Source organism: Chaetura pelagica, unplaced genomic scaffold, assembly GCF_000747805.2.
Source record: "Chaetura pelagica isolate M959 unplaced genomic scaffold, ChaPel_1.0 scaffold316, whole genome shotgun sequence".
Lineage (NCBI taxonomy): Eukaryota > Metazoa > Chordata > Aves > Apodiformes > Apodidae > Chaetura > Chaetura pelagica.
The window spans coordinates 1,986,797-2,008,010 of NW_009953497.1; the positions used below are offsets into that span (position 1 = coordinate 1,986,797).

General features: G+C 48.4%; 1 protein-coding gene across 2 annotated transcripts in view; it reads left to right on the forward strand.

Annotated features, from left to right (window-relative positions):
• PLXNB1 (plexin B1) overlaps nucleotides 1-20,658 on the forward strand; it is a 37,454-nt gene extending 16,796 nt beyond the window's left edge. For both annotated transcript variants that reach the window (XM_009999295.1, XM_009999294.1), the window contains 25 exons: nucleotides 441-534; nucleotides 784-950; nucleotides 1,970-2,121; nucleotides 4,039-4,144; nucleotides 5,603-5,739; nucleotides 6,337-6,513; nucleotides 6,711-6,879; nucleotides 7,978-8,220; nucleotides 9,493-9,669; nucleotides 10,001-10,149; nucleotides 10,521-10,621; nucleotides 11,380-11,597; nucleotides 11,794-11,972; nucleotides 12,660-12,726; nucleotides 13,308-13,454; nucleotides 13,940-14,117; nucleotides 15,597-15,700; nucleotides 15,924-16,008; nucleotides 16,589-16,755; nucleotides 17,778-17,938; nucleotides 18,113-18,260; nucleotides 18,981-19,045; nucleotides 19,136-19,211; nucleotides 19,534-19,608; nucleotides 20,344-20,658. In XM_009999295.1, the coding sequence (XP_009997597.1) occupies nucleotides 441-534; nucleotides 784-950; nucleotides 1,970-2,121; nucleotides 4,039-4,144; nucleotides 5,603-5,739; nucleotides 6,337-6,513; nucleotides 6,711-6,879; nucleotides 7,978-8,220; nucleotides 9,493-9,669; nucleotides 10,001-10,149; nucleotides 10,521-10,621; nucleotides 11,380-11,597; nucleotides 11,794-11,972; nucleotides 12,660-12,726; nucleotides 13,308-13,454; nucleotides 13,940-14,117; nucleotides 15,597-15,700; nucleotides 15,924-16,008; nucleotides 16,589-16,755; nucleotides 17,778-17,938; nucleotides 18,113-18,260; nucleotides 18,981-19,045; nucleotides 19,136-19,211; nucleotides 19,534-19,608; nucleotides 20,344-20,448 (3,447 nt within the window). In that variant the 3' untranslated portion in view covers nucleotides 20,449-20,658. The remainder of the gene's footprint in view (nucleotides 1-440; nucleotides 535-783; nucleotides 951-1,969; nucleotides 2,122-4,038; nucleotides 4,145-5,602; nucleotides 5,740-6,336; nucleotides 6,514-6,710; nucleotides 6,880-7,977; nucleotides 8,221-9,492; nucleotides 9,670-10,000; nucleotides 10,150-10,520; nucleotides 10,622-11,379; nucleotides 11,598-11,793; nucleotides 11,973-12,659; nucleotides 12,727-13,307; nucleotides 13,455-13,939; nucleotides 14,118-15,596; nucleotides 15,701-15,923; nucleotides 16,009-16,588; nucleotides 16,756-17,777; nucleotides 17,939-18,112; nucleotides 18,261-18,980; nucleotides 19,046-19,135; nucleotides 19,212-19,533; nucleotides 19,609-20,343) is intronic.
• Nucleotides 20,659-21,214: the final 556 nt, after the last annotated feature.

Consider the following 21,214-nt stretch of genomic DNA (forward strand, 5'->3'; position numbering starts at 1 on the left):
TAAGGGGCAGGAACAACATAGACTCTTGCAAACATGGGCCCTGCAGACCAATTGTGATCCTTAATCCTCAGCTCTACTGAAATGGCAGAAATGCCAACCTGAGCAGTTTTCTGAGCAGGTGCCTTGTAGATAGGAATTAGCCATTTAGGAATTCAGTTAGGAAGCTAGACAAGTATTATTGTGAGCACACATTTGCTTTCAGTGTTCATCCCAGTGCCTGCTACTTTTTCTAGAGCAGAACTGTGACTGCAGGAACCAGGGAGGACAGGGCTGTGCTGCCACTGCCCCAGCTGGCACTGCCTTGTCTGCATTCACTGGAAGCTCTGTACAGTCTGCGTGTGCCAGCGCCCTATGCAGGATGGATGCTGATGCTTTTTGCCCTTTCAGCTGGCTTCTTGCTGCCTCTAAGTCTTTTGTCTTGATGGTCTTTGTCTCTGCAGTACAGTTACACAGCACCTCAACTCGAGTTCAACGCTGTGGTGTTTGTGCAGAGGCGGCGACACCTGCGAGTGGACAGTGCTGCGGATCTGCATGGTAGGACTGCAACACCTGCCCAGCAGAAAGGCAGCAGATGAGGGGGAAGAGAGCTGGGAAACCCTTGAGTGAGGCTAATTGCATCTGTAGAAGTCCTGTCACAGGGAGATTAAGGAAAATATACAGCCTCATTTCTGTTGCTTGTCCCAGGGGAGGGAGGAGAGGTGTCTGTGCAGGAAGCCAGGTTGCTGGTTGGTTCTGTGCCCTAGGGGATGTTTGCAGATGCCTCTGAATTTTTCTCCATTGCAGTGACTTTTTACAACTGCTCCGTGGGACACACTGATTGTAGCCGCTGCCAAACAGCCGACTCAAAGTACAACTGTGTGTGGTGTGGAGGTGACAGCCCCAGCTGTATCTTCAGGGGCTCTTGCAAGGAAGAGATAGAAGACCTGTGTCCAGCACCTCTCATTCACTCCGTGAGTAACTCGATCACTAGGGCACTGCACCCTGGGCAAGGAGGGCTCCATTCTCCAGTTGAAATCAAAAAGGCTGTGAACTCCAAGTGCAAATGGTGCAGCTCAGTAATACTTTTGCCATCTGAGGTGTAAGTTAGTCCTGTTCTACTGTGATCCCTTGGTGTTGTGAGGACACTAGACTCTTTTGCTGGACTTTCAGTTTGCTGATAGAGACGGGGGGAAAGATGCATTTGTATCTCATTTGAGCTGAAACTGGCATGCCAGAAGGAGCAGAATCATTCAGGAGCTGGGAAAGGGTCCTCAGATTGGATCTTCCAGATGTTCTGAGCCAGACCCTGAAACAGGTTGGCCTAACTGATCCTGGGGCAAAGGAGGGCAAAACCTAATGCTAACAGCACAACATGGATGGGAAAGGCATGACAGGTTACTGGAGTTAATTATTTTTGTCTGTTTATTTTAAATGTTTCTTGCTAACTGCCACATGACAAGTGTCTGTAGCCATGTGTCCCTTTTGCTGTCAGCTTGTCCTCCCTCTGGTGGCACACAACATCCATGTGCTGCATCTTGTCCTAGTTTATCTTGGATGCTGCTCAGGGATGGAGCTTTGACGTTTGTGCAGCATGCAATTCATTGTTGTACTGATGCTGAGGGGGAATGGTGCTTGCTGCTTCAATACCAGTAACATGTATTGGCTTGTGCATTCCCACTCCTCAGCAGAAATGCCCTACGGAGTGGTCAGCATGTTGATGAGAAGGCAAAGCAGGGCAGTCCTTGCCTTAGAAGTCTGTAGTGGATTATCACCTCTGGAGGGGACTACTGGCAACAGTGAGATATGGAAAAGGTATCTCTGACCAGGTGCAACCTGGTACTAGTCCAAGCCAGTAAAAGGAATCCATAGCAGTGACTTGACCAGGCAGTTGGTAAAGGGGCAGTTGAAGGGCCCTGTGCTGTAGTTCAGTTGCCAGAGTGCAGAGGTCTGAGATACTGTGACATTTACACATGCGCGGATGTCTTTGCAGGTGTACCCCCTGTCTGGACCAGTGGAAGGTGGCACTAGAATCACCATCACTGGCTCAAACCTCGGGCAGAAACATCAAGACATTGCAGAAACTGTCACTGTTGCAGGAATTCCCTGTGCCGTAGATGCTCAAGAGTATGAGATCTCTAGCAGGTAGAGTATCTGTAAAACCTCCTCCCGGAGGCAGGCTCTGGCTTTTCCCTTGGCTGCTGACACCAGCCTGAGATGTCCTTGCCTTTGCTGTAGCAGGTGTTGAGCCTTGCCCATTCCCCAGGGAGTGCCCCTGAGTAAGGTCACTGTCTGATCAATTACTCAGGCAGTGACCTTGGAGAGAACAGGTTTTGTACAAGGCAGTGGCCAAACAGTGCTGCCCTGCACTGCCCACCCTGCCAGCAGAGAGCCCCAGCCAGGCCAGGGAGTCACAGGCTTGGAACCAGGCAGTGCCATGGGTGTCTCTCTCAGCCATAGGGTGGTGTCAGTAACACCAAGGATATGTCTTGTGCAAGTGTTCCTGCAAGGAAGGTATCCTGACCATGTTAACACAGGGTGAGGATGGGCACACGTGGTTGGAGGTACAGCTCAGGTTCTTGCTGCTGCTTGAGCACAGCACACCCTGAGACTGGCATTCTTCACTTGCCAGCCAGACTTCCACCTCCCAGGAACAAACCCAATGAAAGGACCCTCTCAACCAGGGACAGGTCAAGCAGTCCTGGAGGGCTCTGTGCCACTCTTCTGGTGGCTAGGGTTGTCCTGCAGGTCACAAAGTGCTTGTACAAGTAGTGGCTAGGAGGAGGAGGAGGATGAGAAGCAGAAAGACCAATCCTGTTCAATCAGGCTAATGTCAGTGGTGGAGAACTGGGTATCTGGTGTGTCTGGCCAGGGCAGGACCATAGAGCTAGGCAGACAAGTCAGGTGTTGAGATTTGTGACTGGGGGATAGCTAGGAAGCAAGGAGAAAGGAATATTTGTGTAGTTGGCCTGTGGCAGGGTAGGTAGGTGGGAGCCTTGGACAAGGGAGGGAGAGGAGCCAAGCAATCAGCAGGAGAAGAGGAAAGCAATTGTGAGTAACCTCTCATCAGAACTATCACAAACCCATTTTTCCATTCCATGGTAGCAGTAGCTGTAGCACCCTTCCCTCTGGGAGCCAGGTAAGATCCTGCTAGAAAATGGCCTGCTGTGTTGAGCAGTGTTGTCCTGTCTGTGTGTCTTGTTTGTCTGGATCCATCTGGTTTCTGTTTTCATCCTAGAATTAGAGCATAATCTTTCTGGGGTCAGCACTGTCTTTGTTCTGTATCTGTATATCACCTGGCATCACAGGGTCTGGGGCTGGCTTGGGACTGCACTGCCTAAGTTCAAATTCCTGGGCCTTTTTGGTTGAGGAGATATAGCTGTGAACCTGGAACCCACTCCTGAGCAAGGTCCAGACAAAGTTCATCTCCTGCTGTGTAGGAAGGCTGGGGAGTCTCCTGCAGAGCAGTTTCTCTGTTAGCAAATCTGTGCTGTCAGATGGGATTCCTTGCTGCCCTGTTCTAAGTGCAACCTAACTTGTCACCTTGTCAGCATCTTCTGTATCAAATTATGGCTGGAAAAAGGGCTGGGAAGAATGGGTGGGGCAGACCAGAGGAACTGGCTGGTCCCAGAGGCCACTGGCTGAAGAGCAGGGCCTGCTACACCTGCAGTTTTGAGTCTTCTTCTGCATCAGACACAGTGCTAATGTGTGGATTGACCACCACTAGCCTGGGGTCATTCCAGATGTGACTGATTTGATCAGCTCTGGGCAATGGCAGAGTTCTTGGACTCTTCATGTATCTGTGAGGCACAGTGGGTTTCATCCTGTCTGTCCCAGGAAGAACAACCTTGGATAGGATGGGCCTGTTTGGAACTGCCTCCTGCTTTTTTCTGCTGCACCTAATCCAGCTTTTCAAGGTGTTTCTCAGTGTTTGGTTGTATATTCTGAGCGTGTGATAAGGCTGAAAGAAGAGAACTGTGGTTGTTAGATGGTTTTAGGACATGATGCAGTGGATGCATCTGCTCTTCCATGGTGTGACACTGTTCTTGGATTGCCCTGCAGTATCGTTTGTGTCACTGGTGGGAGCTGGACAGAGAAGTTTGGGCACATTGTGGTGGAAGTGCCTGGAGGAGGACGTGGAGTTTCTGGCCATATTTTCACTTATCAGGTAATGTAACTACTGATCTCTAATGCCTCTCTCTCTTCTTCCAGAATCTCTGCTAAATATCTGTCTATTGCATGAATCTGTGGGACTCCACTGGGCACTTGCTGGTATTTTTATCTGTTTTTCAGGTCTTTTCATTGTGTGGTGTTTTTTGCAGATTTTATTTGTTTGGTTTTTTCATCCCCCCTTTAGATTTTAAGAACAGCTCTATTAGACAATACTGCAGATTCACTGGTCTAGTGATTTTTTTATTATTATTTTTTACAATGGTAACTATAAGATGCTCTAGAGAAAGAGGAAAAATACTGGGTACCTTTCTGATTTGGATTTTTTTTTAATTGGTGACTTAACATCTTACTAAGATTTCTGACTTCCCTTTTATTAATTTGCAAATTGCTGCTTGAACACACTTCTCCCTTCTAACCTTCAGCAGCTAGTGGCAGTAAATCCAAAGTTACTGTGTATTGTATGGAGAAATGCTTCCTATTTTTTATGTTTCTGTTAACTTTTTGATACCTTAAACCCAGCAACTATGAAATAATATTTAAATAGGTTTTAAATACGATTACACACTTTTCATCCTTGCTGTGCCACTTACAAGTTATGTACCTAGTTACATGTCTCCCTCTCCCATGGGAAGTGTAAAGAGATGCCTGAAAAGTCTCAGGCTATTCTATTTTTGACTGTATGGAACAATTTTATATGCTGGATTATGCAGCTGGTAGAGGTGCTACAGGTACCAAAGCACTCTGGAATGGGCAGGAGCTATTTTGAAACTCACAGCAGTGTATGTACAGTTAGGTTGCTTTTTTGTTGTAGTCTCCCTGCTCCTTCTCACTTCATGTATCTTGCTCTTTATCAGCAGTGCCTGACTTGTGCCACTCTGCCTGGTTCCTCTAATTTTGCTGCAGCTCCTCAGTGGTACTAAGTTTTTGTCACTCTGAATAATTTATGAAATGTCATTTCCCCTTTCCAGGTCAGCTACAAGTATGTTTAACAGCACAGGCCTCTACACAAATTCTTAGGGCTCCCTGCTGGTAATCTCATCATCTACTAGACAAACAGGCAGTTTATTTGCTACCTTGTTTTTCCTAACCTGAGTTATTAATCCAGTTACTGACCTGAGCAATCCCTTTGAACTGTTAATCCTAGGGTTTGTGTGTGGGGCTCACAGCTTTGCTGTGTGCAGCATCCATCTGCCTTTTCCAGTAGAAGGCTGCTCCCCAGTTCGTGGCTCTTGCTGGTGTCATTGATCCCTCCCCTGTTGCCCCTGCTCTGTAAGGAAGCTGCAGGAGCCTCGCTGAGCCTGCCTAGGAATGGGATCTATCACTTCTCTTTTCAGAGCAGTGGAGGTCACTGAACATGTTCTGCTGTTTTCTTGCCTTATCTTTTGAGGTCTTCATGACTCACCTTTTTCATTTATTTTTCTTTGTTTAATTTTTGTTTTCTCTCCTTTTCTAGAACCCAGAGCTGAAATCCATTGTTCCAACTCAGGGCCCCAAAGCAGGAGGAACCTGCCTCACTCTTCTGGGCTCAAAACTGCTGACTGGGCATCCTAGTGAGATCAGTGTCCTGCTTGGAGACCTCCCTTGCCACATGTAAGATCAGAACCTGCTGACATGCTGGCTGTGCACTGCCCTGTGTCCTTCCCAGAGCCCTGCAGGGCATGAAGCTGCCAGACTCAGCCCGCAGCACAGGATGTTGGAGCTCTGCTCTCCTCTGTGCTCCAGATCCTCCCCTTGACGGTCATGGCAGTATTCCTGCCCACATTCCCTGGGACATGAACAGTGCTGCATGGCCTCTGCATGTCTCTTGGCAGGGCTATACCCCATCCCAACAGCTCTGCTCTTGCTGATGGGGAACTGCAGTTGCCTCCTGCAGACTAACACCAAGAGGTGTTTGTTCTCTTGTGTCCTGGGACAGTGCACCTGACAGGGAGAGAAGGTGCACGTGCCTTGGTACCATGCTCCTGGTCTCTTCAGTCTGTTCAGTGGCTGTACCTGCTCCATGTGCTGCTCATGGACAACTGCCTAGCAATTACTGCTTGCTTGAATAAGGCACAAGACCTTTTAGCATTAAAGTTAGGAAAATACCAGAAGAGGTTTGCAGACTGAAAAGACTGAGGCATACTGCTATAAAATCTGCCTCCAGAGTGGCTGTGTTAATCCCTTATTCTCTCTTTTTGTCTCTCCAAGCCTCTCTGAGATGACAGAGGATCAGCTGGCATGCCAGACAAGTCCCAGCAATGTGTCTGCAGAACTCCCAGTCACTGTCAAGTATGGGGACCAAGAACGGAGGCTGGAAGGATCCCTCTTCAGATATACTCTGGATCCCAACATCACTTTTGCAGAACCACCTAAAAGCTTCCTCAGGTAGAAGGACTGAGTGCACCTTCCCTAGGGCTGTGTGCTGGGGCAGGTGATACAGCACCAGTGGCACCTGTTTGCTGGGTCACCCTGCAGAGTAACACCAGGGTCATCGGAATGGGCATAAGCAGAAGGGTGGAAGCATGGGCAAGACAGGCCTAAGGAATAACAGGTGAGTGAGATCAGCTGCTTTTCTCTTTCAGTGGAGGGAGAGTGCTCAGAGTTCATGGATACAACTTGGATGTTGTACAGAAACCCAAGATCCGAGTGACAGTTTCTCCATCCGAGCGGCGGCGGCGCGGACTGGGGCGGCGGCGCAGGATCGTCCCGGACACCGAGTGCCCTGAGGGTGCCCTGTGCAGCATCCAGCAGGTAGCGTGGCAGGGTGCTCACTGCAGCTGAGAGTGCAGGAGGGTTGAGAGGTGGACTTTCTGTCCCTAGGGCTTCTGGCCCTCTTGCTGTTACCTGCTTGGATTGCACCAACTGACAGTCTTGGCCAAGTGGAAGTGTTCTCTGCTAGACTGAGAGGTTAAGCACTTCTACAAACATTTCCATGAGTTGGGTCTTCCTCTGCTTAGGGATGTGCAGGACTTGTGATGAGTGACAGAAACAGCAGGACAGCAGTGTGGAGATAAAGAAATCACAGCTGAGACAGAGAGCTTGTGTGGCTCAGCCTGTCTGTGCTCCAGACTCTTCCTTTTGCATAGTTCTCTCCAGCCCCTGGGCTCTCTTTCACTCTGAGATGCAAAAGCAGGCAGAGTTCAGTGAAATTACCAGTTCCAGTAACATTTTCTGCTCTCCTACTACCAGTGTCCTGAGGTGGGTCACTGCAGAGGTATTGATGTGATTATCAAGGTCAAAGAGCATGCAGCAGAATTTGCAGAGGTAGAGTGTGTTTGGCAGCCAAAGTACAAGAAAGATCTGCATGATGCAAATGGTGGAGGGTTTCCTGTACAGAAAATGGGAGAATATGGTTCTGATGCACGTGCACCATTAACCATTACCCATGTGACTGTAGGGGAAAAAATAATTTTACTCTAATACTTTCACTAAATGTATAAAACACTTCCAGTCAGATGAAGAAATGCTTCTTTCATACAAGTATTCAAGCTAGAAAATTGGTCTTGCACTGAAGGCCTTTTGGGCCTTTGGTCTGCAAGAGCAGAGAGATCTAAAGCTGATGTCTGTCCAGAATTTTCTGCTGGGGGAATTCAGAGCTCTGCTCTCCACTGCTGAGACCTGGACACTTGCAACAAAGCAAGTGCTGGGAAAACTTTCTTTAGAGGAACACGGGGAATTCCTCAGATTTTTTATTTTTCCCTCTACAATTAAGCTGAGTTCCTTTGGCTTTGCTCCAGATGAGAGGAATGCAGACTGGCCCCAGATTCCTGAGGGTTGGGAAGTACTGCAAACCTGCAAGAGAAACATTAGAGTCTCACTACTGACACTTTTTTGCCTTTCACATTTTAGTTTGAAGAACCCTGCCTCGTGAACTCATCTTACCTGATCCTGTGCAAAACTCCAGCTATTAACCTGCTGTTGCAGAGTGTCCGTATCAAACTGGAATTTATTCTGGATAACCTAAGCTTTGATTTCAACTCTTTGCATCCCATGCCCTTCTCTTACGAAGTCAACCCCATCCTAAAGCCACTGAATGCTGAAGACCCTGCCAAGCCTTATCGCCACAAGCCAGGAAGCGTCATCTCTGTGGAGGTAACACAAAAACTAGATGGAAATAAGGTTCCTTGAACAAAGTTGTTTCTAAGCTGAGCATTTTAAATTGGTGTGCTGCAGCATCAGGGTTTTTAAGTATCTGACAGGCTCACAACCTGTCACAGCACATCTACTTTGGCGTAAGAGAAATGGTACATAAGAACAGGGAAGGGAGAGCACCAAAAAAGCCTGTTGTGCCTATAATTTTTAAGTTTATAGGGCTTGGAGAAACTTCCATGTTTATTTATTTTTAACTCTAATAAACTACTCATATATAGGATATTATCTACTAAACAAACCCCACATCCTATTCTCAGCTGCCAGCTTTTTTGTAACCTCTTAAGATTTCTTTAGAAGTTACTTAGGAGTAAAAGAATCCTGGCAGTAGGAAAAACCTGTTACTAGATGGAGATAGGAAAATAACTTTTTAAGGATTATGCAGAAGGGCAGAGTGACTAATGTATTTTTCTTTATGTGCAAGAAAATAATCTGAGGTATTTCTTTTGTATGGAAAGGTACTTTCTATTCCAGCCTTCATTAAGAAAGTCAATGGCTGCACCTGGAGATTTGCTTTCTCCAGTTGTTTGGGGTTTTTTTTGCATATGAGTAAGAATAGCGAGGATGAACTAGTCTAGAAATGTCTATACTGCTGCCATTGGTATTTCTGCCACCTTGGAGAAGGAGGATGATTTGAGAAGGCTGAGAGAGAACAAATAAGATGTAAGGTTTCAAAGAGTAAGAAGACTGATCTACCAACCTGTGGGAATACCCTGACAAAGCTTTGGGCAGAAGCGTGAACATCAAAATGTAATGAACATCAGTCAGAGTGGTTTTATTGAAAAAAGGGCTTCATCTCTCCAAATTAAAGCATATTTATGTAGCAGATAAGAATAAGATAAATGTGTTGCAGCTTTGAATGGCATTGATTGACTCACCTGAGTGCTTAAGTTAACTGGCCTGAGATTGCCTTTTCAAGTATATACACACCTGTGCATGTCCATGCACAGAGTGAAGAGCTGAGCTCAGTGGTTGAGGACAGGCTGTTCACAGCTGTACTTGTGCAGCATGGTGTGGGTCCTAGAGCTATAATCTAAATTGTATGCAAGTGCATTTTTTAGCTTACAAAATGAATTTCTGCAGCCAACTCAGACACGAGCCTTGCCAGGGAAGGAAATGCTGCTTTCACCCAATGGTGTGGGTCTCCTCCGTCTTCTCTGGGGCCATGGAAATGCAGAGTTGTTTTTTGATGTGCTGATTTCATGTCTGTTCCAGGGGGAAAATCTAGATCTGGCTATTTCCAAGGATGAAGTTATGGCCATGATTGGGGAAGGAATCTGTGTGGTGAAGACACTGACAAGGAACCATCTCTACTGTGAGCCTCCCTCTGAGCAGCCAGCTCCGCGGCACCGCACCAAGCGGGAGGGCACAGACCTGCTCCCAGAGTTCACGGTAGGGAAGCAGCAGTGCCACAAGAAATCATGTTGTTTTGTTGAAGCACAAGCAAGTAGTGGTGGAGGCAGGGAGTGGGGTGGGAAGCAGAAGCCCTGGTGGGGGACAGGGGCCTGTACCAGGGGTGTCAAGGAGCTTCTTTTGTTCTCAGCTCTACTTTTCTGTGCCAGACATTGCCTGAAAGCAAATGGTATGGCTGGGTTCAGGAGCTGTGCTGTGGGACAGCTTTGCCAGAGAGCTGTATGCCACCTACACCCATTCTGCAGAAGGCCTGTAGCTTTGCTTTCCATTACTGCACTGAGCTTATGTTGTGGCACATGCTTTCTTACAGGTACAGATGGGAAACCTGAACTTCCTCCTGGGCCGAGTGCAGTACGACACAGAAAGCCAGCTCACCTTCCCACTGGAGGCACAGATTGGTTTGGGTGTTGGAGCATCCTTTGTGGCTCTCATTGTTCTGGTCATCGTCTTCATATACAGGTAAGGAACTCTGCCATTGGATGAGATCTTTGAGTTCCTCTACAGGAACTCAAAGGATGCGGCCAAGCATGTACATCCTGGGACTAAGCAAGGTTTTGTGCCAAATTCTGAGTCCCTGGTGTTGTTGCATGTGAGGCATCTTGCACCTGCTGGTCACAGCCTGCACTGTGGTTCATTCAGAGCCCACACCTAATGGGTGCTCCAAGAGACACATCTAGTTTACAGAACACCGACTGGTATCCTACAAAGATGAAGTTCAGTAGAAATCACCTCAACACTAGTTGCCTTGGAGTCTTTGGCAGTAACACAACAGTTGGCAAGGACAATCCCTGGGCTGGGGCCACTAAGAACAATTCTGCTTCTTATTGCAGGAGGAAGAGCAAACAGGCACTGAGGGATTACAAGAAGGTTCAAATCCAGTTGGAAAATCTGGAAACAAGTGTTCGAGACAGATGCAAAAAGGAATTCACAGGTCAGTCACTGAGCTTCTGGGTTCTTGCATCTTCAGGGAAGCTTGAAGACCCACTTTCAGCCCCTCTCTTTCCACTCCTGCACACTTGTTTGGGTAGCTCAGAGCAGGCAATAACTTTATCCTGTGCAAATGTGTTGAAACATACAGCCAAATTCTTCCTTTTTTAATTCTTCTGTTTAATCCAGAGCACAGTGATCTCTACAGATCCCTCTGATTCTTCAGAGGACAGCTAGTCCAGTCGTTGTCTAGGGCAAGTAAAATTGCACTCCATATTTTGGGCCCACAAACCTTGTACTTCAGCTGCTTACAGCAGTGAGCACTTGTGTGGGAGACCTGGGGCTCAGAAACTGTGTGGGTGACTCAGACTGTCATCTCCAATTAATGTGGGAAGCAGTGAGGAGCAGGAGATCCCTAATACTCTTATTTGTGATGTAGGTAGCTCCTGTAACCACAGATCTGTGCTGAAGAGTGGCTTCCTCTTTTATAAAACTGGGAGCCAGGCCCCAGCTGTAAAGAAAATAATGACCAAATTCATCTTTTGCTTCCTCCCCAAGCCAGGAAGTTTCCTCATGCAGTTTCTCCCAGTGCCTAGTCTAGTTTTAAAAGTCCTAGCAATGGGACCCCAATGTGCCTCCTCCTGACAGGAAACATCCTCTTCCTCTCCCGTCCTGCTGGCCCTGGCTCCTGCACTCACCTCATGCTCTGCACCATCAGTTGTGATCATGTAGTCAACCTCTTGGGCATTTCCTTTCCCTCAGACCTGATGACTGAGATGATGGACCTGACAAGTGACCTGGTGGGCACCGGGATCCCCTTCTTGGACTACAAGTCCTACGCAGAGCGCATTTTCTTCCCGGGCCACCGTGAGTCACCTCTGCAGAGGGACCTGGACATCCCTGAGTGCCGGCGGCAAACTGTGGAGCAGGGCTTGGTCCAGCTCTCCAACCTGCTCAACAGCAAGCTCTTCCTCACCAAGGTAATATCCCTCTCTCTGCTTGCAGCCTGCCATGGGGCCAGGGCCGTGGCACTGACAGCTGGTGGCAGGAAGCAGGCAGTGTGTGTTCAAGGTCATTCCTGAGTTGCTCCCTGCAGCACGGTTTCTTCCAAGAGCCCATAGCTGTGGCTGCCTTGTTTGCAGCAGGTTCACACACTGGTTTATCTCTCCCCACCAGTTCATCCACACTCTGGAAATCCAGCGCACTTTCTCTCCCAGAGACCGGGCCTATGTGGCATCCCTGCTCACTGTGTCGCTGCATGGGAAGCTGGAGTACTTCACTGACATCCTCAAAACACTCCTGAATGACCTTGTGGAGCAGTATGTGGCCAAGAACCCCAAGCTGATGCTACGGAGGTGAGTGAGCCAGCCATGGTCCCATCGGAACAGCTGGAAAGCTCTGAAACTGCTGTGGGTAGGACAACTTGGTGGCCTGGGCTGCAGCTGTAAGACCAGTGTGTGCTGGGAGAGAGCAGCAACAATGACACCCCTCACCCTAGTCAGCAATTGGCAGGGAATATAGCAGGCAAGGTGTGAAAAGCGTCGGGAGCTGGAGTTGCTCAACCCAAATTCCTCTTCCTTTGAAGCTGTTGTACATTAACTCTCTCCTTGTGTTCAGGTACTAGGGATCTGCCAGGTCTGCTAATCTCACTTTGCTGTTTTGGGGTCCTTGGGCTCACAGTCCAGCCATGTTTGGAAGCTAAACTGAAATATCTCCTGTGTTTGGATCCCCATTAGACTCCTGTCTGGTCCTTCCTTCTGATCTGAACAAATTTCCCTTGTCTGAGACTTACCAGACACTTTCCTGTATCCCCTGCTTGCTTGTCTCTCCACTTCTGTAGTTTGGTGCCTCCTTCAGGCTGGAAAGTGCCTCAAATAAGTGGTATCAAAAGCATTAACCTTATTTGGTCTCTTAAGTCCTTTTATTTTTTTTCCCTTTCCCTTGATCCTGTATCATCACTTAGTGTGCTCTTTTCTCAAGAGGAGTGACCCTTATCTCCAAATCCCTCCCTGCCCTGTGACCAACTTCATGTTCTCTTTCAGGACAGAAACAGTGGTAGAGAAGCTGTTAACCAACTGGATGTCCATCTGTCTGTACGCATTTGTGAGGGTGAGCTCTTTGTCCCTTCATGGTGTAGAGGGGTCAAAAGAGGGGGGAAAGCCACAGCTTGGCTTTGTGCCTCACTTGTAGCTGAAATAGTGCCAGTGCCATCCTGTATTTCGTGGTGGGGAACGAGAGAGCTGGGCTGTTCACTGGGGACAAGGATGCTTCAGTCTGCATTAACACCACTCAGTGTTTCCAGGATGTTCCACCAGATCATGCAGGGTTCAGTGTAGCTCCTTTATCTTGAGACATGCTGGCCGTAGGCTGGTTTGTGCACAGGGGGGGACAGATTCTGATCTAATACTTTTCCTGGAGAGGGGGTGGCAAGGAGTCTCTCAGACTAGTGACATGGAGGCATAACAATGCCTTGGTCTTGGATATCCACTTGGGAATTGGCCTGTGCCCCTTCCCTGTGCATGGAGCAGGAGATGTCAGCAGAGCCTCTGTCTTGCCTGCTGTGGCTTGGCTGCTGCATCCTCAGTTCTGCTCCCCCTCTGCTTGGGTGTCTGTGTTTCCAAGCTGCTGGGCTCTGCTAGGAGGAGAGAGCTGAATTTCTCTCAGGTGAAACTCCTTCCATTCTCTGCCAGGACTCAGTTGGGGAGCCACTTTACATGCTGTTTCGAGGAATCAAGCACCAGGTGGACAAAGGACCAGTCGACTGGGTGACAGGGAAAGCCAAATACACCCTCAATGACAACCGCCTGTTGAGAGAGGACCTTGAGTACCGGACTTTGGTAAGCACCAAATCTTCTGTTCCCTCTGGGCTCTCTGCTGGGGCAGGGCTGAAGGTGTCTCTCCCCCTGTTATTAAGACAGAAGTGCAGCATCCTGCCTCTGCCTCCTGGGGGCCAGGTTTGTCCCGACAGCCCAACTCCATGGACGAGCAAGAGCTCTGCTAAAAAAACATGCACTTTGGGCCTGGGCCGATAGGATCCATCACCACAGCAATCTGGTGTGTGCGCTGTGCTCTGTTTCTGAAACTGAGGGGATGAAATTGCTGATGGCCCATGAAAGTCTCTCCCCAGTGCTGTTGAGCTGGCTTCCAGCTCTTGATACAAGGCTGAACATAGTGTTTAACATCCATGATGTCTTCCTTCCTGAAACTCCTCCAGTGAAAGGACTAGCTGTTAACTTGCCTTCATGCCAACTACCAAAGGTGTAAATATGTCAGAGGTAATTTTATCAGCTGAGTAGCTGTGACCTTTTCTTTTCTCCCCCAGACCTTAAACGCCTTGACGCAAGCAGGAGTTGCTGCAGGAGGGGCAGAGGACTCCCAAGGGATTTCTGCAAAAGTGCTAGACTGTGACACCATAACACAGGTGAAGGAGAAAATCCTAGATCAGATCTATAAAGGGACGCCGTACTGTCACCGGCCAGACCCAGACACCCTGGACCTCGGTGAGCAGAACCCCTTGGTGCCAAAACTCAGTGAGGAAGTGGAAGAGGGGACATTTTCTATCTGTGCACAATACCCTGGCATGTGGGACATTGGTCATTCTCTGCTGAGTGTGCAGAGTCACTGACCAAGCATCTTCTACTCTGGCTGGACACCCCAGGGCATGGTGCAGGAAACAGGCTGACAGCAAGAGGCAGGGCTGGGAAAGAAGCAGTTGGGTCCAGCCCCTTCCATTTCATGGTGATCTTTACCAGACTTGGGACCATGGCAGTGACTTGGGCAAGGGGACATGGGAGAAAAAGCATAGAGAGTGTGTAGGAAGGGAGGACAATTTGAGTGCTGTGCAAAGGTGCTGTAGTCATAGACTGGCTCTTCCTGCCAGCGAAGTTAATGGCAGCACCTCATTAACGTATGTCAGGGAGGACTTTGCCCACTGTGGTTATTAATAAAGGTAGGACTTAGATTGTGAGGGAAGCCACTCACTTCTCCACCCTGCTTGTTCTTTGGCTGTTGCTGAATAGTGGTGACATTTACAGATGAGCAGGTAGTGCAGAACAGCAGGTACTAAGGACTGTGTGGTTTGAATCACCTTCTTGTAGGGTCACAATCTGACAGCATTCAGAACTTGACAAGTGTCCGGTGAGAGGCCTGGGCAAGCCAGGTGGCTGCCTGTCCTGTGGTTGCAGGACTCTGCTGTTACAAGTACTTGTTCAGATTATGCAATCTGTGAAACAGCATGGATAAAAATTGACCAGGATCTGTGGGTGTGTAGCAAGGGATATGGCAGGGCAAAGTAAGGCAGTGGTCTCACAGATCCTGTGCTCTGAGACAAGACCACTACTAGAAGCAGATTTTGCCCTGCAGGAGAATGTGGAAATAACAGGGACAAGTGCAAAGAACTTTGAATTATCCTGGGGATGGAAAGCAAACCTGAAAGGGTTCAAGAGCTTAGCATCTTCAGCTTGTTGAAGAGAAGGCTGATATGTGACTTGATGCCTTTATATATGGAGAAAAGTATCTGACATTAAAGGTTTTCTGGCCTTAAGTTCTGAGAGCCTACAGACACTTCTGCTAATCCTTCAAGGTGGTGGATAGACTGAATTGGCAAATCATGGCCTTTTTATTCAGGACAGTCAAACCTGAAGTGGTCTCTGAAAAGCTGCAGAAGAAAATCTAGTTATTCAATAGCTAGGTAAAAAACTCAGTGCCCATAGATGCAAAGGATTTACATGCAGAAAATTAATCCTGAGTGTTTATGTACACAGATGACTTGGACAGGTGCATCACAAGTGTGTCCTTGGGAACTTTCTCCTAACTCCTGAGTGTTGAGTTGATGAACTCCCAGCCCTCCCATGATGCTGATGTAGCTTGAGTGTTAGTCTTCTTTGGCATAGTTCCACTAGTTCAGGTTGAAGCACAACAGACTTCACAGATGCCTCAACAGTTTATCTTTTCATTTTTCTGTGTTTTAATGGCTGTAGAGTGGAGATCAGGGCTGGCAGGTCATCTGATACTGTCTGATGAGGATGTGACATCTGTTGTTCAAGGAACTTGGAAACGCCTGAACACTCTTCAGCATTACAAGGTCAGAACCCAGTCTACCATTCCCTTGTCTCCTGCACATCAGTTCAATTGGTGCAAATAAGATTCTCCCACCATCAGGAAAGACAGGGATGGTGCCCCAAAATTCCCCTTTCTGTCCCTGTTTCTGGTAATAGTACAGTCTGTTTTGGTCTACAAGTGCTTGCCTGTTATGCTGATGAGAAAGAGGCTGTTTGCTCTGAATGCTGACTTTTGCTTGTGTGCAGGTGCCTGATGGAGCAACAGTAGCACTGGTTCCACGCCTGACCAAGCACATCCATAGGGAGAATCAGGATTACATCCCAGGAGAGAGTGAGTTTGATGTCCTGTTCTGATAAAATGCTTCTATAGCACTTGCCAGTTAGTAGGACAAGACTCTTGCCATAGCCCCAGCTATGCTGCTATGGAAGGCTGATACGTGATTTGGACCCTCGCAGGATTGCCATGAAATTGAAAGCTTGTAGGAACTTTAATAATGGCCTGAGGGCAGTGATGGGACCCCAGACAGTTACCTTACTGCCTGGCAGAGTGAACAGCTCCGTGGAGACTCCTGTGGCACGATGGACAGGAGCCACAGGCTGCAGGTTCAAGTTGGATGTGGAAAAAGGAACTTCTTTAGCCAAAGGGTGGTGCAGCCCTGAAACAAACCACTGGGGTGATGGGAGATCTCTATTGGGAGAGGTTTCCAAGACCTTGAAGGACTTGGGTGGACAAAAGCAACCTGATGTAGTTCTAGCAACAGCTGTACTCCATGCAGAAGGCTGGATAGAAGCCTCCAGAGGTTCCTTCCTTTTTGTGTTTCTGTACTGTTAAATCTTGCTTCCTTGGGGCTCACCTGGCCAAGCGCGACTGTGAGAGAACTGACATATCTCTAAACAACTGCTTGTTTTAGAAACACCAATGCTAGAGGATGCAGATGAAGGTGGGATCAAGCTTTGGCACCTGGTAAAACCAACAGAAGAGCCAGAGCTCCCCAAGCATCGCCGTGGGAGCCTGAGAGATCGGGAGCGAGCCAAGGCAATCCCGGAGATCTACCTGACACGTCTGCTCTCCATGAAGGTGGGAAGAAGCACAGATTGTGTTGTGCTTGGGATTCTGCCTTCCTTCATATCCCCTGGCAGATTGCAGGGATGCGTATGAAGATGAAGAGCCCCTTTGCCTGGGTTGATGCACGTGCTGGTTGTTTCCCCTCAAATCCCAGCACTGCAATGCCAAAATTTTACTCCTACTAATGGGTTAAGTTTTGCAGAGACTCTGGGTGAGTGAGAAGTGGTTTTATCCCTGTGTCCACCCCATGCTTGTCTTTGTGTGTCCCACAGAAAAAAGCAGTAACCCAGTGTGTCCACTGGGCTGCCATGTCTGCTCACCTTCCACCCCACCCAGGGCCAAGAAGATAAGACTGACCTGTTACCTGCTGCAGCAAGATGGTGCTAATAGTACACACCAGCTATGTACAGATTCAGCTGCAGTCATAAATCAGGCATAGCTCCTGCTCACACTCTCCCTTTTGCTTTATTCCAGTGTCATTGTTAAAATGACATTGTTAAAAAAATACTTCTTACTCTGCTCTGTTCTCAAGAAAGGATCAGCTTTTGGGACCCAGGCTCCCCAGCAATGGGGAGCTTGCAGTAGCACCATTCCCCAGAGGACAGCCCAGGCACTTAGCCAGGCAGTGCCTGTGTTCTTCCCCCATTCACTGATTGTCCTCTTGCTGCTGAGCAAACCCCTTCTCCGTGTCCCTGTTGGGCTGAGCACAGCTGCTGGCAGTCCCCTCCCCTGGGCAGTCTCTGCAGTTCAGGGCTGTTCCATCATGTTGCAGCTCTCTGCCCTGCAGCAAACCCCTTGACCTGCAGTGGCTCTGGGGACATCTGACTCCCCTCTGCATTTTGCTTTGTCCATGACCTTCTCCCTGGCCGCTGTTCCACAAACTGCTGGGGCCTCCTTTTATCTTTCCTGCTGCTCCCTGCAGGGAAGGAGAGGTAGCTTTGGACTGGTGAGGGAAGTTTGCTGAGCAGCAGAGGGTTGACCCCTCACCACTCTCCTCTGCCTGTGCTGACTTTGTCCTGCTTGTTTCTCCACAGGGCACTCTGCAGAAGTTTGTGGATGACTTGTTCCAGGTGATCCTCAGTACCAACCGCCCCGTCCCTCTGGCAGTCAAATACTTCTTTGACCTGTTGGATGAGCAGGCAATACACTATGGGATTGCAGACCCTGAGACCATCCATATCTGGAAGACAAACAGGTATGGGGTGTTCCTGTGGGCCCCAGAGGGGAGGCACTGCTAATCCGTCTAGAGCCACTTTTGTTGACTGAAGGAGGAGCAAAAGGGGAGGTGCAGCAACATGTGCAGAGTGTCTTTCAGCACTGTAGCTGCTGCCTTTGCTGATACCCTGTCATGCTTTTGTCTTCCCTGCAGCCTCCCCCTGCGGTTCTGGATCAACATCATCAAGAATCCCCAGTTTGTTTTTGATGTGCAGACGTCAGATAATGTAGATGCTGTGCTCCTGGTCATTGCACAGACCTTCATGGACTCCTGTACAATAGCTGACCATAAGTTAGGGCGGGTAAGTACAGAGGGAGAAGGCATCTTCATTGGCACAGGCAGCTGAGGAGAGCTGCCCCAGGAAGGCAGGAACTCCTGGGAAGTGCCATTGGGACACCGTGCTCACTCCTGGCTCCCCTGTGCCACCAGAGCACTGGAGAGGAACTCAGTGGAGAATCCTGGGAAGGGAAGAGGAAGGAAGCTGGTTTTGTTTAGCATGCAAAAGAAGTTGGGTGCTCCTCATTTACAGTTTACAGCTGCTTGGGGTACAGAGCTAAACTCCATCTGGCTGTGGCAGACAGTGTAAGTCATAGGATGCATCTTGGGAGATTCAGGTTGGCCATTAGAAAAAACCTTTCACCACCAGTACCTGCTCTGTGCTGAGTGTGGAGCAGCCCTGCCACAAGTCACCAGAGATGGGATGGGTGGATCTTTGGAGGATTTCAGGGATCAGCTCTGCAAAGCCATAGCCAGTGTGACCTCATACAGGTGATCACCCAGCTCAAAGTGGAAGGCTGGGCTAGGGATCCCAGAGGTCCCTTCACCAATACAGCCCATGGTTCCCTCAGACTGCATTACTAGAAGGGAGCCTGGTGTTTGAAGTGCCTCTCCAAGCAGAGGACAACAATTCCTGATCCCAAATGAATGCCAGAAACTAGCAGTGATGGTGGTAGCTGCTGAGGTTAGCACCCAGCACGATGGAGGAGCTTTTTGTAATCACTTCTGGTTTTGGATGTTCAAGGACTCTCCGATCAATAAGCTGCTCTACGCCCGGGACATTCCTCGCTACAAGCAGATGGTGGAAAGGTAAGTCCTGAATGTGTGGAGTCCTAGTTTAAGCAGTAAGGAGGAGGCTGGGAGGAACAATGCACTAACTGCCTGTGTCCCACTGCACAGGTACTATGCAGACATTCGTCAGACCATCTCGGCCAGTGACCAGGAGATGAACTCTGCTCTGGCTGAGCTATCACGGGTAAATAAATCTATTTATTTTAAAAATAGCCTAGCCCCTCACCTGTGTATCTCATAGAAAGTTAGTGATGCAAAGATGGGATATTCCAGCTGCATGTGCAGTCCTGTTCAGAAATACTGTTCCCAGTGGCTGCTTTGCTTTGTGGCACCACTGGGAGGGCGAGGGTCTGCCCAGCTGGCACTGAACAGAAATGTGTAGTCAAGGATTGAGAGCAAGGGGTATGTGGGATTTTTTTTCCTTCACTGGGAAGCACTGGTGAATTCCCTTTGCTGTTGCTCTGTTAGGTGTCTTACAGTTTTGTCTAACTTCCTGTCTTATTCAGAATTACTCAGGTGACCTCAATTCCCTGGTGGCTCTACATGAATTGTACAAATACATCAATAAGTACTACGACCAGGTGAGTGTGTGTTTCCAGCAGGTGTGAACATGCCCTTCTCCTTTTACCACCCAAGCAAAAAAAAACCAAAACAACAAAAAACAACCCTAAATTAATAATTTAGAGCAGCCAGACTGTTACAACATTGTGTATTGTTTCATTGGCATGTGTAACTTCCATGTCCCAAGTTTGCTTTTTTATTGTCAAAAATGGAAGGAGGAAATGACAAACAAGGACCTAGCTCTGTCCTGGAGGCTGTTGGGATTTCATGTACATTTCTTTCTTTTTTACTCTTTTTAAGCTGGTATCTGAATTTTCTACTTAAAAATTAAACAGTATAAAGATTAATTTACTGAAGATACAATTTTCAGGGGAGAAGTGTTGCGTTCTTTTATGCCCTATGAAATTTTATAGGTTATTAGGACAAACCTAGAATACTTGATTTGTGGTTAATTTGAGATGAGTTACTATATACCCCAGAGAGGCCGTGGAGTCTCCTTCTCTGGAGACTTTCAAGACCTGTCTGGATGCCTTTCTGAGTGACCTGCCCTAGATTTGGTCCTGCTCTGGCAGGGAGTTGGTCTCAATCATCTCCAGAGGTCCCTTCCAACCTCTACATTCTGCGATTCTGCGATACCTGCTCTAGTTTTGAGCACACTGGATTCCAGCTTGAGATTCTCCCTGTGCATGGAGTTGAGCTGGTTGGCAGTGGTGTGTGCTGGAGAAAGGCTGCCAGTGAGCTCTGTCTCGTTGCAGATCATTACTGCCTTGGAAGAAGACCCGACAGCACAGAAGATGCAGCTTGGATATAGACTACAACAGATTGCAGCAGCTGTGGAGAATAAAGTCACAGATTTGTGACAGGCACAAACTGCTCTCCCCTGGCTGAACAGGGACAGTGCTACTCCCAGCTGTACACAGGATGTCCTGCTGCCATTGGAACCAGACTCTCCAAGGAACCTGCAGGTGACATGAACAGGGATGGCCAAGGCAGTACAAAGTACAAGCGTCTGTGCATCTCAGAGAATATTTTTTTACAGGTTGTTTTTCCTTTTTAAAAGCAAAACAAAAAAAACAACAAACTTGGGTTTTCCTCTGGCAGACTGTTGGGGGACCTACACAGCTCCTTCCTACAGATGTTACGTGAATGTGCCAAGTTTCCAAACAACGTTGTTGAAGAGCCAGACGACAATGCTAAGCACTGTGGCTGCAGAGTCCTTGGCCTCACATGGACATCCTTGCCAGTGCTGGGAGACTCCCTTGCTGCAGCTGCTCACTTCAGGATGCAGGAAGCTTTCCCCAGACTGGCAGCTGTGCTAACATCTGTCCCCAGCTAGGAAGCACTCCTGCAGTATCTCACCTGAGAAACTTTCTTGCAGCAATGTCCCCACTGGTTCCGGATGTTGGGTGTAGAAAGCAGAGCATCTGATGGCAAAGATCCCTTGCTCCCCAATGTTCTGGTCTCTGGCACCTCGTGTGGGACACCTGCTTGGATGTAACATGCTCACCAGCATGTGTGTTTGCCCAGGGGCTACTGTAAATGGACAGCACCCCCTCACCCTTTCCCTCAGGACAAATTCAGCATGTGAGAGTCTCTGCCTGGCTCACCTCAGTCTCTGCTGACCCA